The sequence below is a fragment of the Copadichromis virginalis genome, linkage group LG7 (assembly GCF_057382275.1).
Source record: "Copadichromis virginalis isolate Kocher_CV1m ecotype Utaka linkage group LG7, C_Virginalis_male_GT1.1, whole genome shotgun sequence".
In the NCBI taxonomy this organism is placed as follows: domain Eukaryota; kingdom Metazoa; phylum Chordata; class Actinopteri; order Cichliformes; family Cichlidae; genus Copadichromis; species Copadichromis virginalis.
In genome coordinates this window covers 70921352-70936445 of record NC_140624.1, presented here as the reverse complement: position 1 = coordinate 70936445, position 15094 = coordinate 70921352, and the positions used below count along the sequence as shown (strand labels likewise).

At 43.6% G+C, this 15094-nt stretch overlaps 1 protein-coding gene across 1 annotated transcript in view; it reads left to right on the top strand.

Annotated features, from left to right (window-relative positions):
- The window catches only part of LOC146706829 (sodium channel protein type 4 subunit alpha B-like), a 40840-nt gene that overhangs the window by 11760 nt on the left and 13986 nt on the right, over positions 1 to 15094 (top strand). The window contains exons 13-23 of the mRNA XM_085465078.1: positions 23 to 188; positions 1118 to 1290; positions 2176 to 2239; positions 3070 to 3224; positions 4531 to 4704; positions 7589 to 7690; positions 8609 to 8893; positions 9048 to 9101; positions 9207 to 9344; positions 9460 to 9564; positions 13800 to 14070. Of these exons, the coding sequence (XP_085321204.1) occupies positions 23 to 188; positions 1118 to 1290; positions 2176 to 2239; positions 3070 to 3224; positions 4531 to 4704; positions 7589 to 7690; positions 8609 to 8893; positions 9048 to 9101; positions 9207 to 9344; positions 9460 to 9564; positions 13800 to 14070 (1687 nt within the window). The remainder of the gene's footprint in view (positions 1 to 22; positions 189 to 1117; positions 1291 to 2175; positions 2240 to 3069; positions 3225 to 4530; positions 4705 to 7588; positions 7691 to 8608; positions 8894 to 9047; positions 9102 to 9206; positions 9345 to 9459; positions 9565 to 13799; positions 14071 to 15094) is intronic.

The following is a 15094-nucleotide window of genomic DNA, read 5'->3' as shown; positions in this document are numbered from 1 at the left end:
TGAGTTCCTGGTCTGTTTGCAGATCCTACATCTGTTCCTGAATTTATTGTTCATCAATGTTCAGCTGGTGGATTCAGAAGACAAAACAACAAACATTCTGCAGAGTACCATGAAACAGACCAGAACCTGGATCCCCAAGAGAATCTGGACTTTGTGGGGGAAGAACTACGCTGACCAAGATCACAAAGGTGGTTTTTGTTTGTATATTTGTCTTTGTAGGTTCTCAGTTATCCAGGTCACAGTAATCCAAGGAGCTTGTTTTGTGCCATTACTTTATTGCTGTTTTGGGGGTCTGCATTATTAACATGGAATGTAGATATAACACTGGCACAGCCACAACGAGGTAACATATTAGTCAAAGTCAAACTTTATTGTCATCTCCGCTAAATGGCAAATGGTAAATGGCCTGTATTTGTATAGCGCATTACTTGGTCCCCTATGGACCAAAAGCACTTTACACTGCATTCAGTCATCCGCCCATTCACACACTGGTGATGGCAAGCTACATTGTAGCCACAGCTGCCCTGGGGCGCACTGACTGCTACAGCCAGTGCAGCATATAAAGACAAGACGACGAGTTACATCAGTGCAAAAAACCCTAATAAATGGATATAAAAGGAGTAGAAAAATAAATATACACTTAAGACTAAGACTTAGTGAAGTCCTGTCTTGAAGCCTGAAACTGGATGTTTACAAACTGGATCTGACTTCGACAGTGAGGGACTCTGCTCACTACTCATTGGTAGTAAAATGTAAAGTGGATTGTAGTCTCGACTTAAATCTTCCCGTCCTTCCTTCTCCTCAACAAGACTTCAAACTAGTGACTGAGACCATAAATTCATCAGTGAGCTGAGTGATGAGGTGAACACGAAGCTCATTTTCTCATATACTTGCAAATGTTCAGGTTACAACCAGAGGAGTCGCCACCTGCTGGACATTAGAGAGACTGCAGGTTTGAGGCAGTGTTGCCTTCATGTTTCAGGTCATCCTCACACATACTCTGTTGTTAGTGGTTTATTTTTTTTCTGTGGATCGTATTTGGATTTCTGTGTCTTTTTTAAGTTTTAGATTTAGAGCTTTTAATTTGAAAATATTTTCATGTTTTCCTCATTTGCAGGTGACACTGAAAAAGACAACAAGGAGGAATATCTGGCCTTAAGCTCTGTGAGCTCAGATCAGCTGACCCTCGATGATAACCACACAAACATGGCCGCCTGGGAGGCCCCCGTCGCTGTGGCTGAGATCGAGTTTAGGACGCCTGAAAATGCAGAAGAAAAGGAGACGCAGCATGTAAAGCAGATTCTACTATTTTTGATCCTAGAGCAGAATTTCATGTTAAAAGTAAATACTGATGTGTGACGCAGCTTCGGCCTCGAGTATGAACAGCAGATAAACATGTTTGTGTCGCCACGGGGCGACCGTGGCTCAGGGGGTTGGGAATCGCATCTGTAACCGGAAGGTCGCCGGTTCGATCCCTGGGCTCTCTGTCCTGGTCGTTGTGTCCTTGGGCAAGACACTTTACCCTACTTACCTACTGGTGTTGGCCAGAGGGGCCGATGGCGTGATATGGCAGCCTCGCTTCTGTCAGTCTGCCCCAGGACAGCTGTGGCTACACCTGTAGCTGCCTCCACCAGTGTGTGAATGTGAGAGTGAATGAATAGTGGTATTGTAAAGCGCTTTGGGTGCCTTGAAAAGCGCTATATAAATCCAATCCATTATTATTATTTATTATTACACAGTACTATTTTCCTCACTGTGATCACTGTGCATGAAGAACATCTCTCCACCCTCGATGTGACCGCAGCATCATCAGAGCTTCAGCATAACTGCAGTTGTCTTTATGATGAATTGAGTGAAACACAGCGATGAGATGCTTTCACACACACATCCACAGCACACAGGTTTAAGGCAGACGACTGGACCGTGTAAAGTTCAGGTTTTAGTTTGAAATTCATCAGCAGCTGCTGATGTTAAAATCACTGCAACAGCTTAAAGAAGGTGATCATCAGACTTTTACAGGACTGAAATCAGCCATCCTGAATTCACAGACACAGTAAAGACCCGAGACATAAACCGCGTGAGCTTTCAGAGTGTGAACACTTAGTCCGGTGACAGTATTTTAAAGTAACTAGGACATTAAAGTTTATTTATGTTTGTGAACTTCTGTGTCTGCAGTGTGACGTCATGCAGAAACGTAAAGATGAAACTCATCCAGAACCTGAGGACTGCTGCTGCAACAGTATGAGCACACACACACACACACACACTGTTATATCAAATTATTATATGTAAAATAGTTTAAACCTGCAGTGACAAACCTTTGTCTCCCTCTTCTGGCAGTGAGAGTAATTACGTAAATGCTGAGCTTTGGTAAACGTGTTCATGTTTCACCATATTTGGATCACACAGACTCGGATACCTGCTAATTAGTGTTCAGTAACATCCAAATAAAATCCTCAAGTTTCAGTCCCTGAAACTGGACCTCAGACTTCTTGAATGTCTGTTGGTCCAGTCAACCTCACAGCAGCCATATTATTGGTCAGATGATTGTAATAAAAATGATCCAAAAGACTCCAACAGCACAAACACGGTCCAGAGGTCCAGTTCAGGGACTGCAATTGGCAGACAGCTAGCAGCTACACCCGCCTGTGTCACCATCCACCTGTTAGTCAAAGAGGCCCCGCCCCTAATAATGCCAACTTTAAGGCTCAATACAAACCTTCTCTCACTCTCTTACAGTTGTCATGAAAGGGGGAAATTATGGATATGGATTTGGTCTCAGGCTGTAAACATGTTTATTTGTGCTGTAAAGTTTTAACATAGGGACATGTTAAATCTATGGCGACCGGCTCACTGCTGGAGCCTCTGCTAGAGGAACTGCAGCTTTTGGTTCTTCTGTGCATGATTTAGTTTTCAGTGCCTCAGTTTGATGGATGATGTAGACCCAATTTAAAAGTTCAACAAACTGTGACATACAGAGATGATATCAAAGTTCCTTCACTGCAGCTGTTTCCGTTACATCAAGAGAACAGAAGCCAATCAGTCAGCAACGCCTCTGATGTGTTTCAGGCTGTTACATCTGCTGTCCGTTCCTGGAAATAGACACATCCCAGGGTACCGGCAGGGTCTGGTCTAACTTCAGGAGAGCCTGCCTCTGCATTGTGCAACACAAATTCTTTGAGGGCTTCATCGTCTTCATCATCCTGCTGAGCTGTGCAGCTCTGGTAAACAGACATTGTCAATACATATTTGACAATATACATCATGAATTCATGTCACATTCAAACCCTGGACTCACTTGGACATGTTTTATCTTCCTGGCTTAACTCCACACTGAAACCACTAAGCTAAACATATGGCACTGATAGCGACCTGCATGAACCCACAGACAGTTGATTTGGTCTTTGAAATCACTTTTGGATCAGTGTCTTGATGCATGCTCAATCATCCAGGTAAGTAAATCCCAAAGGTTGAATCTGTACACCTGGTCGTAACGTTTTCAGGAGAAACTTTCATCATCAGGGGATGTCTTCAGTCTCAGCTGACTGCAGGTCTCCAACCATATAAACAGGACATTTGGACACTGACTGAAACTAGCACCACTGAAGGAACAATGGGCTGGGAGGTCAGTTCCTTCATCGTTAATATGCAAATTCTTTTGACCATTTGATCAAAGACGATTGATCAATAACCATGAGTCCCATTCACAGAGAGTTGGGGAATGGCTGCAATCACAGCATTGTAAGATGGTGACAGATGTACCCTTAGGCCCCTCCTCCATTCAGAGATGGTCCTTCCCTTTTCACGTAAATGGCCTCCTTGACTCCGCCTTCAAACCAGCGTTCCTCCCTGTCCAGGATGTTACATCCTCATCATTGAAAGAGTGTCCACTGGCCTGTAGGTGTGAATAGACTGCAGAGTCCTGGCCTGACGAGGTGGCTCTTCTGTGTTGTGTCATCTGCTTGTGCAATCTACTGTTTATAAGGTTGGAAACCTGCAGTCCGCTGAGACTGAAGAAGTCACCTGATGATGATGAAACGTTTCTCCCACTGAAAACGTTCAGATGAACTGAATCAACCTTTTTGGGTTTTGGAGCTGTTGGGGTGGTTTCCTGTTCATGGGTAGAAAAGTTATGTCTTATTATTGCAGAGGTGCTGCTCTGAAAGACACAAAACATCCCCTCACTAAAGCGCCAGAGTTGCAGATGATCACAGTCTACAATATTAGAGAGAGGATCACAACAATCAGATGACAAGAGCAGCCCTTGGTGACAGTGGGAAGGAAGAATCCCTTTTTTTAACAGAAAGAGACCTCCATCTGAACCAGAATCAGGGAGGAGCAGCCATCTCCTGGATGTGTCGGAGGGTGGTGGGAAAAAACACAGACAGAAAAGAAGAGCTCATGAAGAACAAACAGGACAGCAGGTCGTCTGTTAAACCAGAAGGTCACACTGCTAGAATGACAGTGGTTGTCCTTAGATCGTCTCATATGCTGCTTGTTGTGAGTAAACAGGCGTGTGTTTGTGAACAGGTTTTTGAGGACATCTACCTGGGGCATCGTCCAGTCTTGCAGAGAGTTTTGAAGATGGCAGACCTGGTGTTCACCTTCGTGTTTCTGGTGGAGATGCTACTGAAGTGGATCGCTTTTGGATTCAAGAAATACTTCACAAGCTTCTGGTGCTGGCTCGACTTCCTCATCCTAGATGTAAGAGCACAATCGGCAGCACCGATTATTGGCAGTATTTTACAAAGCCAGTCACGGAGGGACCACAAGCCAGTGTTGTCCTAGTGCTGGTCCCAAGCCTGGGTAAATGGGGAGGGTTGTATCAGTAAGAGTATTCTGGCTAAATCTTGGAATGAACGAAAAATGATGTGGGGCATTTAACCATGTGTGGAGCTGGGGATCATAGACCCACCTCAGCATTGGTGATGGCACCGAAGCTAAAGGACGGGCTGTTCATGTCTGAGATGTGGGCGGCTTTGACAGGATGTCAGTATTTGACGTTGTAGTAAAGAAATGGGGTTGTTTCAGTTTGAACAGATAAACTAACAGCACACAGTCAGGCTGGGTAAGATGAACCTGCTGCTTCACTGCTCTCCTGTACAATGAGGTCAGTTCAATTTAATCGAGTTCAATTCAATGTTATTTATATAGCACCAAATCACAACAACAGTTGCCTCAAGGTGCTTTACACTATAAGGTCAAGACCTTACAGTAATGTTAAGGAAACCGAAAAAACCCAACAATAATATGACCCCCTATGAGCAAGCGCTTTGGCAACAGTGGGAAGGAAAGACTCTCTTTTAACAGGAAGAAACCTCAAGCAGAACCAGGCTCAGGGAGGGGCGGGGCCATCTGAGGCGGGGCCTGATGATTTAAGACCTTATTGGTTTAAGAGTATGTGAGGAGCAGGATTTTGAATTCTGGATTTAACAGGAAGCCAAAACAGGAGAAATCTGCTCTCTCTTTCTAGTCCCTGTCAGGACTCTTGCTGCAGCATTTTGGATCAGCTGAAGGCTTTTCAGGGAGTTTTTTGGACATCCTGATAATAATGAATTACAGTCGTCCAGCCTGGAAGTAATAAATGCATGAACTAGTCTTTCAGCATCACTCTGAGACAGGATATTTCTAACTTTAGAGATGTTGCACAAATGGAAGAACGCAGTCTTACATATTTGTTTAATATGTGCGTTGAAGGACATGTCCTGGTCAAACATGACTCCAAGGTTCCTCACAGTGTTACTGGAGGCCAAGGTAATGCCATCCAGAGTAAGAATCTGCTTAGATACCATATTTCTAAGCTTTTCAGGGCCGAGTACAATAACCTCAGTTTGATCTGAATTAAGAAGCAGAAAGTTAGCGGCCATCCAGGTCTTTATGTCTTTAAGACATTCCTGCAGTTTAACTCATTGGTGTGTGTTATCTGGCTTCATGGACAGATAGAGCTGGGTGTCATCTGCATAGCAGTGTAAATGTATGCTATGTCTTCTAATGATGCTGCCTAAGGGAAGCATGTATAATGTAAACAGAATTGGTCCTAGCACTGAACCCTGTGGAACTCCATAATTAACCTCAGTGTGTGAAGAGGACTCTCCATTTACATGCACAAACTGGAGTCTATTAGATAGATATGATACAAACCACTGCAGTGCAGTACCTGTAATACCTACAGCATGTTCTAATCGCTCTAATAGGATATTATGGTCGACAGTATCGAACGCTGCACTGAGGTCTAGCAGGACAAGCACAGAGATGAGTCCACTGTCAGAGGCCATAAGAAGATCATTTGAAACCTTCACTAAAGCTGTTTCTGTGCTGTGAACTCTATGAGAAGTAAGCAAAGTTTATTTATTAAGTTTATTTATTTATTAAGCACTTTTCACAGAGTCGCTGTACACAAAAGGGTCAAATAAATCTGAACATTAAGTGCTAAAATATTCAATAAAAATATTTGATAAAATAAAATAAAATAAACAGGTAGTTTTAAAATAAATAAATAAACCTATAATCATTCCAATAAAACTTCTGAAGCCTGTTTAAACAAAGATTTTAGTCCACAGAGTCCACTAAGTGTAGTTGTGGTGGTAGACTGTTCTACAGCCTTGGTGCCACAGACTGAAAGCCTCTGTGCCCCCTCGTCTTTAGTCATTTACAGGGAACAACCAAAAAATCCAGAGTCTGTGAATGAAGAAAGAAAGCAATGATTTGTCCAAGCTGGAAAACAGGTTATTACAATAGTCTAAAAATAACTTAGAAATGTTACTTAAATGAAATGAACAGCAATATGATGAATATTTTATATGCAAGTCGAAGCCAGAGAAGAATCCAATATTACACCCCGTACATGGCTCAACTCCTTGAACAGTCCACCATATACAAGCACAGGTGAGCCCATAAATGGCAGGAAGTAAACATTCATTACTAAATAAGGAAACCAGAATCTTACATGCAAGCGCGCCCGCAGTTAAACACTATAGCTAATAGCATCCCCCACCATGCTAGATCTAGGGGAGGAAAAATATCTGCACGCAGTTCAAGAAAAGGTTTACAGTTTTAAACACAACAAGGACAACTTTGATCAGAATGACTTCAACAGAGGCAATGGTTTGTTCTAACAGAGACAGTCCTATCAGATAAGTAAGAAGAAAACCAGTCTAAGGCAGAGCCACATACACCAGCCTGAACCTCAAGCTTGTCAGGCAGAATGTTATGGTAAATGGTATGAAAGGCTGCACTAACACTGGACAGAATGATAGCAGAACAGTCCCCTGCATCAGAAACCATTCAAAGATCACTACAGATTCATTATACAAAAGACAGAGTAAAGACCTGATTTCCTACAGTTGAAACCTGACTGAAACTCTTCCAATAAGCCATTCCTCTGCAGATGATCTGTTAGCTGTTGACAACTACTGTTTCAAGAATCGATAACATGAAGGCTGGGGATTGGCCTATAAGTAGCTAAGACAGCTGGGACAAGGGGTTGGTTTTAAGTAATGTTTAACAACTGCCATCTCGAAGGCCTGTGGCTTGTAGCCGATTATTAGAGACAGGTGGATCACATTGTCACCGCTGTGCTGTCTTCTAGGTGTCTCTGTTCTCCCTGATGGGCAACATGCTTGGATACACCAGCCGGCCTCTGAGAGCTCTGAGGACTCTGAGGGTCCCGTCTCGCTTCAAGGGCATGAGGGTGAGGCAGGCACTCATACAGATACAGACATTGCCGAGCAGGATGTAGGTGTACTCTTCTGCTAGAGAAAGAAGATCAAATATTTATAAAATTCTTTACTTGTTAAATGATTTGTAGAGTTCGTGTGACTTTCTCTTTTGCTCTACTCATCATTGTGTTCCCTTTTTAGGAGATTTGAGTCCTTAGGGTGTGTCTGTTATTTCCCATAGACACTGAAGGTTTGTCCTATCCATCATCATTCTCCTTATTTGCAGGGTATCTGTCCCTAACAGTTTCTTCGATTTCACCCAACTCAGGGAGCGTTCATCAAACAATCTTTGTTTTCTTATTTCTCGGTTGTCCATCCTACAGACGTGGCCCAGGTATTTTAATCGCTGGTGTAAGCAGAAGGACTTTATCACTTTTGTCTCAGTAATGCGTGCAGGTCTGCATTTGTGAGTTTTAATCGCCAACCCGTTATTCAGCCTCCCAAATCTGTATGACCACACAAAAAGAACACACTGTCCTTTGATGTTCAGAGGAAAGTTTTCCCATACTTGAGGAGGTTACTCCACAGACTGGCGGCTGTGCTCCATTTGGTCAGCCAGGCACAAGACTGGGTTCCCCAGGGTGTAGCTGTCCTAATGACGGAGGTGTGAGAGGCGACTGGTCTTACCAGGACTTATCAATGCCTTGTAACCCTAGTATAAAGCCAGTTGCATGTCACACAATTTACACCCCAAGTTGAATGATTGTTTACGTTGTATATCATTTGCTTAGTTTTTGTTTACAGGTTTTCAGGTCTTTCAGTAGCTAATAGTGAACTTTCCTGACAGAACTAAAGTCCTGTTGGATGGAGAGCCAACGTGGAGGCAGCTTATTAACTGGATGTGAGCTGATTCACAGCAGAGACCTTTTTGTCTCTCTGTCTGTGTGCAGGTGGTGCTGAAGGTGCTTGCCGTGACGCTGCCCTCCATGTTCAGCATGCTGCTGGTGATTCTGGTCATCTGGCTTGTCTTCAGCGTGATAGGAGTGAATCTGTTTGCAGGAAAGTTTTCTTACTGTTACAATGAGACTTCAGAGGAGCTTTTCTCCTTTTACGTGGTGAACAACATGACTGAATGCTTTTCACTGATGGATCAGAATTTCTCTGAGGTCAACTGGAAGACGTGGACGTTTAATTTTGACAATGTGGGGATGGGTTTCCTGTCGCTGCTGATCATGGTCAGTGTGAACACTCTAACTTGTTAGTTAGAATGCATAAAACCATCAACTGTGTGGAAAAAACATAACCAAGCTAACTAAAGTCAGTATCATTTAGTAATAGAGCTTGAATTCATTGTTTTTCTAATGAAACTCTGTGTTGATTGTGGGTCAGGGGACGTCTTCAGGCTGGATGGACATCATGTATGCAGCTGTGGACTCCAGACAAGTCAGTATACACGCTGGATCAGTACTATTACTGTTGCTGTTATTGCTGGTATATTACTACTGTGTGTGTGTGTTAAAACCACTGTGTGTGTGTGTGTGTGTGTAGGTGGAAGACCAGCCGCACTACGAGATCAATGTGTACATGTACCTGTACTTCATCTGTTTCATTATCATCGGCTGCTTCTTTACGCTGAACCTCTTCATTAGAGTCATCATTGATACGATCCACCAGCAGAGACACAAGATAGGTCACGCACACACACACAGTTGGGCATCAGTCTGTAGAAGCTCCACAGTGTTGGCTGAATTCGTTCTTCCTGTTTCTGTCAGTTAACTTTGCTCTTGTCTCTCATCTCTACTTCGGAGGGAAACATGTTTTTGTGACGGACCAGCAGCAGAAATATTTGAGCACCATAAAGAAACGATTCTCTGAAAAACGCAACAAAACTGTTCCACAACCTCAGGTCAGTTCAGATATAGTTCTTCAGTCTTTGTCAACTGCTGGCTGATTTTCATTTTTAGCCCAGTCCTTGTACCCGACCACTTTCAGAAGATTACCCAACTCTGACCCATTCAGGCATAAAAGAGGCTCCTAACTCAAGGGATGAACTAATGTTGTGTCCACACATGATGCACAACTCAGGAAACAACCAGTTTCAAGTTGTATCTTTGAGCTCTTTTGCTGAATTTGTGAAAAATGCCAAAGTAATGGGAATCTAAGGAGCTTGGAAAGAGAACCGTTAGTTGTTTGAAGACGTTTCAGCTCTCATCCGAGAAGCTTCTTCAGTTCTAAGGTCAAATGGTGGAGAGTCCCAGATTGAAACCCAGTGGGAGTTTCCCCCCAAAGAGGTACAAAGGACCCCCTGATGATCCTCTGCCTAATCACATGAGCCAAGGTGTGAAAACGGGTGTGGGTCACAATCAGCCAGGGTTTCGGGTGAGCTCATGGTGAAACCCGGCCCCACCCTGTCATGTGATTTCCTGAGGCCAGATGGCCCAGGATGTGAGTGGGTGTTAAGGCGTCTGGGGAGGGATCTCAGAACTGGATTATAGATGGCAGAGAGTTGTAAACTCCAGGTGGACTTAAATGGCTTCTTTCACTCCTCTTTTAAACATCTGTCCTCTCTGTCCAACATGTGAACATTGGAATCCTCGAAAGAGCGTCCTTTCCCCCGTGTCACCTATTGTAGCCAACTTAACTCTCTTCCTATTGAAAAAACAAAAGTTGTATCCAAGATGGCCGACTTCTAAATGGCCACCATGGTCACCACCATGGTAGACAAACTGGCAGCTCTTACTGTGGTGGCATCTGTCATTTTTTTCAGTGTGGTATGTTGGAGCAGCAGTTTATCGGCAGCTGAGAGGAAGAGGTTGGATAAACTCATCAGGAAGGCCAGCTCTGTTCTGGGATGCACCCTGGACCCAGTGCAGGTGGTGGGAGACAGAAGGACTGTGGCCAAAATAACATCTCTGATGGACAGAGTCTCCCACCCCATGCATGTAGATGTTGCTGCAGAGCTGCTTCAGTGACAGACTGCTGCATCCTCAATGCATGAAGGAGCGTTTCTGCAGGTCCTTCCTCCCTGCAGCTGTCAGACTGTACAATCAGAACTGCTCCCAACAATCATAGGTCTGCGCTGTAACTGCAATAATTTAATCAACCGATTCGCACAGCAACCTGGTTTGCCTCTTAGCTGTAGTTAATTTTATTTAATTTAACACTAGATTTACTAACCCTGCGCAAATTTGCGTAAATCCCCTGAACCTAAAACCTATTAGAATTACTGACTTTTTTTATTTTCTGGCGCAAGTCCCAAGGTGTTATTCAAACTGGGGTGAATAAAATGAATAAGGCTGGGCAGCATCACCTCATCCCCCATCACACTGAACACTGGTGCTCCACAGGGGTGTGTACTGAGCCCTCTCCTGTACTCACTCTACACCTACAACTGCACGGCCACTAACAACTCCAACATCATTGTGAAGTTTGCGGACGACACTACAGTGGTGGGTCTTATCACCAAAGGTGATGAGACGGCCTACAGGGAGGAGGTCAGCGCCTTGACCCACTGGTGTCAAGACAATCAGAATCAGAATGGGTTTATTGCCAGATGTTGAGGTTTACAACATTAGGAAATTGCTGCGGTGCTTCAGTGCAGACAATAAGAATTAAAGTGCTATGTAGAAAGAAAGATATGTGCATGAGATATACATGAGATATATACATGAGAATAAGAATTATGAGTGCTGCGTAGAAAGATATATACATGAGTGCAGGTGGTGATCAGTGCCAAACATGAAATGATGCAGTGAACACAGCGTAGGGTCATGTGTTAGTGGCGGGGACAATCATGTGGTTATTGTTCATGTGTCCAACAGCAGAGGGGAAGAAACTGTTCTTGTGGCGAGAGGTTCTGGTGCGGATGGACCGGAGCCTCCTGCCTGAGGGGAGCAGGTCAAACAGACTGTGTCCAGGGTGAGAAGGGTCAGCTGAGATCCGGGCTGCACGCCGCAGTGTCCTGGAGGTGTACAGGTCCTGCAGAGATGGGAGTCTGCAGCCAATCACCTTCTCAGCAGAGCGCACAACACGCTGCAGTCTCTGTTTGTCCCTGATAGTGGCTCCAGCGTACCATACGGTGATGGAGGAGGTGAGGATGGACTCGATGATTGCAGTGTAGAATTGCATCATCGTCCGTGTTGGCAGGTTGAATTTCTTCAGCTGCCTCAGGAAGTACATCCTCTGCTGGGCTTTCTTGATGACGGAGGTGATGGTGGGCTCCCACTTCAGGTCCTGGGTGATGGTGGTACCCAGGAAGCGGAATGAGTCCACAGAGGTGATGGGGGTGTCAGTCAGGATGATGGGGGGGAGTGGGGCTGTGTGCTTCCTGAAGTCCACAATAATCTCCACTGTCTTCTGGGCATTCAGCACCAGGTTGTTGTGGCTGCACCAAGACACCAGACGTTCTCATCTCACCCTCAACGTCGCAAAGACAAAGGAGTTGATAGTGGACTTCCGGAGGTGCAGAGAAGTACACACCCCCATCACCATCAACGGCGCTGCTGTGGAGAGAGTGAGCAGCTTCCGGTTCCTTGGTGTACATCTGGCTGAGGATCTTACGTGGTCAGTACACACAAACAAAACAGTGAAGAAGGCGCAGCAGCGCCTCTTCTTTCTCAGGAGACTGAAAAGATTTGGCATGAGCCCCCACATCCTCAGGACCTTCTATCACTGTGCCATTGAGAGCATCCTCACTGGATGCATCACCACCTGGTATGGCAACAGCACCGCCTACAACTGCAAAGCTCTCCAGCGAGTAGTGCGGTGCTCTGAACGGATAATTGGAGGTGAGCTTCCCTCCCTCCAGGACATCTACAGGAAGCGGTACCCGAGGAAAGCGGGGAGGATCATCAAGGACTCCAGTCACCCCAGCCATAAACTGTTCAGACTACTTCCATCAGGAAGGAGGTTCTGCAGCATCCGGTCCCGTACCAGCAGACTGAGAGACAGCTTTTTCCATCAGGCCATCAGACTGCTGAACACTTCATAGTCACCTCAGCTTCACTTAAGAGAACTTCAACATTATGCACTCCACACTGTATATAAATGCCACTGTTTTGCACATGTCCAACTACCAACCTCTGTATATTTTATATATTTTATTTATTGTTTATTCTATTTAATTTTTAAAATATGTATAGACACACACGTAGATATTTATATTTAGTATACACATTCAGTAATGCACATACACTCTTATACTGTACATATATTTATTCATATAATTCTCAGATTTACCCATTCTTATATTTTGCTTGTTCTTATGTTATTGTATTTTAACACAACTCTGTTGCTTGTGAAGCTCGCACACAAGAATTTCACTCGCATGTACTGTACCAGAGTACCTGCACATGTGATGTGACAATAAAAGTGATTTGATTTGAAAGTTCATCTCGCTTCCATCGGCCCAAAGATGTTTCTCAGACCTGTACACGCTCCTTTAGATGTTTTCTGGTAAAATCTATTCTAGCACTTCTTGAGTGTAACCAGTAGTTTGCATCTTGTTGTAAACTCTCTGTATTGATCGTAGACTTTCAAAGAGTTTCACCAACCTCCTCAAGAATCCCCTTGACTCAATTAGATGCTCTGATCCTAAATACAACACCTTGAATCAGTTTCAGGTTTTGTAACTGCTCAAACTTTCATTGAATAATGAGGGAATGGGCTTTACTGTTTGTCACCTTTGAGCCTCTGAAAACGGGGGACTGCATGAAACAACAGTTGATGGAATATTTTTACAAACCTTTAAAACTCACGGTGTGCAGACACTAAAATACGCATCAGAGTCCAGATACTTATGGATATATGTTCATATGTAGCACGTGAAGGCACGTATGGAGGCGTTGCAGTAATAAAGGTAATGAATGTTAGAGCTGTCAGATCAATGACTGTAAGGACGAGTCTCATTTTGTGCAGTAGAGAGAGTCATCAGCTGTCAATCAGACTCTTACACCAGCCTTCATATATTAGCCTGTTGCCTCCTACTGTGGAGGTGAAGAAACAAATTCTGTTTCAGCAGTGATTAAGATAACATTGGATCACAAAGTTTCTCCTGTAAGAGGGTTTTTACTGAAAACTATTTGCAGTGTCAGCAAACCAACTGACTGCCGGAGTGTTTAAAGCTTACGTCTTTGTCTCCAGAATTGCTGCCTGGCTTGGCTGTTTGACCTGGTCACCGCTCTGTACTTTGAGATCTTCATGGTGGTGGTTATCTTCTTCAACATGGTGGTTCTAATGGTGGAGACTGATGATCAGAGTGAGGAGAAGTCACTTGTCCTGAACTGGATCCATCTCATCCTTGTGGCCATCTTCCTTGTTGAGTTTATCCTGAAGATCATTGTACTCAGACAGCATTACTTCAGAAATGTCTTGCACATTGTGGACTTTGTGGTTCTCACTTTGTCCATTATAGGTGAGTCCTACACACAGAAACAATCTTATTTTCTTATCTGATCTCAGTTTGGTTAGTTACTGCAAATGTCTGCGGGCTGTAACAGAGGTGTGGACTCGAGTCACATGACTTGGACTCGAGTCATTAATTTTATGACTTTAGACTTGACTTGAAAAAATGTTCTAAGACTGTGACTTGACTTGGACTTTTACACCAATGACCTGGGACTTGAATTGGACTTGAACCGGTTTACTTGAAAAGACTTGATGTTTCACCCCAAATATAAAATTTAACATGCAAAGTGTGCACCATTAATTCAATTTATTTATTCAAACCACACTCCGTATGTATGTATGTGTGCGTGAGCTGTAGCACAGCCAATCAAATTAACCAGATTTTTAAAGAAAAGAAAAGGAAAAAAACGCTCAAAAATGCTGCAAGGAGTTAATTTTTTCAGGTACATAAACTATGAAGTAGTCAACAAAAAACCGAAATGCAATATGCAAAACATGCAAGTAGAGAATCACAGTTGAAGTTGTATAAAGAACGGTAGGCGGGGCTTCATGACTTCATCTAACTAGCAAATGTTGTCCAGGCTCCGTTGGTGATACAGTTTTTTTTAATGTGTATGATATTTTTGTCATGTGTTGAGAAAAACACAGATTTAAAAATTACATGGTCTAATATTTACATTTAGCATAACTGCAACATTTTTTTTTGTTTTTTTGTTTTTTTTAAAGACTCGAAAGGACTCGAAATTCAAAGTTTCAGACTTGTGACTTTACTCGGGCTTTTACACCAGTGACTTGAGACTCGACTCTGACTTGCCTGACATTACTTGAGACTTGACTTGTGACTTGAGGATAAAGACTTGAGACTTACTTGAGACTTGCAACACAATGACTTGGTCCCACCTCTGGGCTGTAACAGGAAGTACAACGTTCCCTGTTTTTACTCTAAAGTCAGTCTGTGTCATCGTTTCTGCAGTTTAAAATGTCTTTGCCCTCTTCCTGATTTCCTGATGTTTGTCACACTTACATGTTTC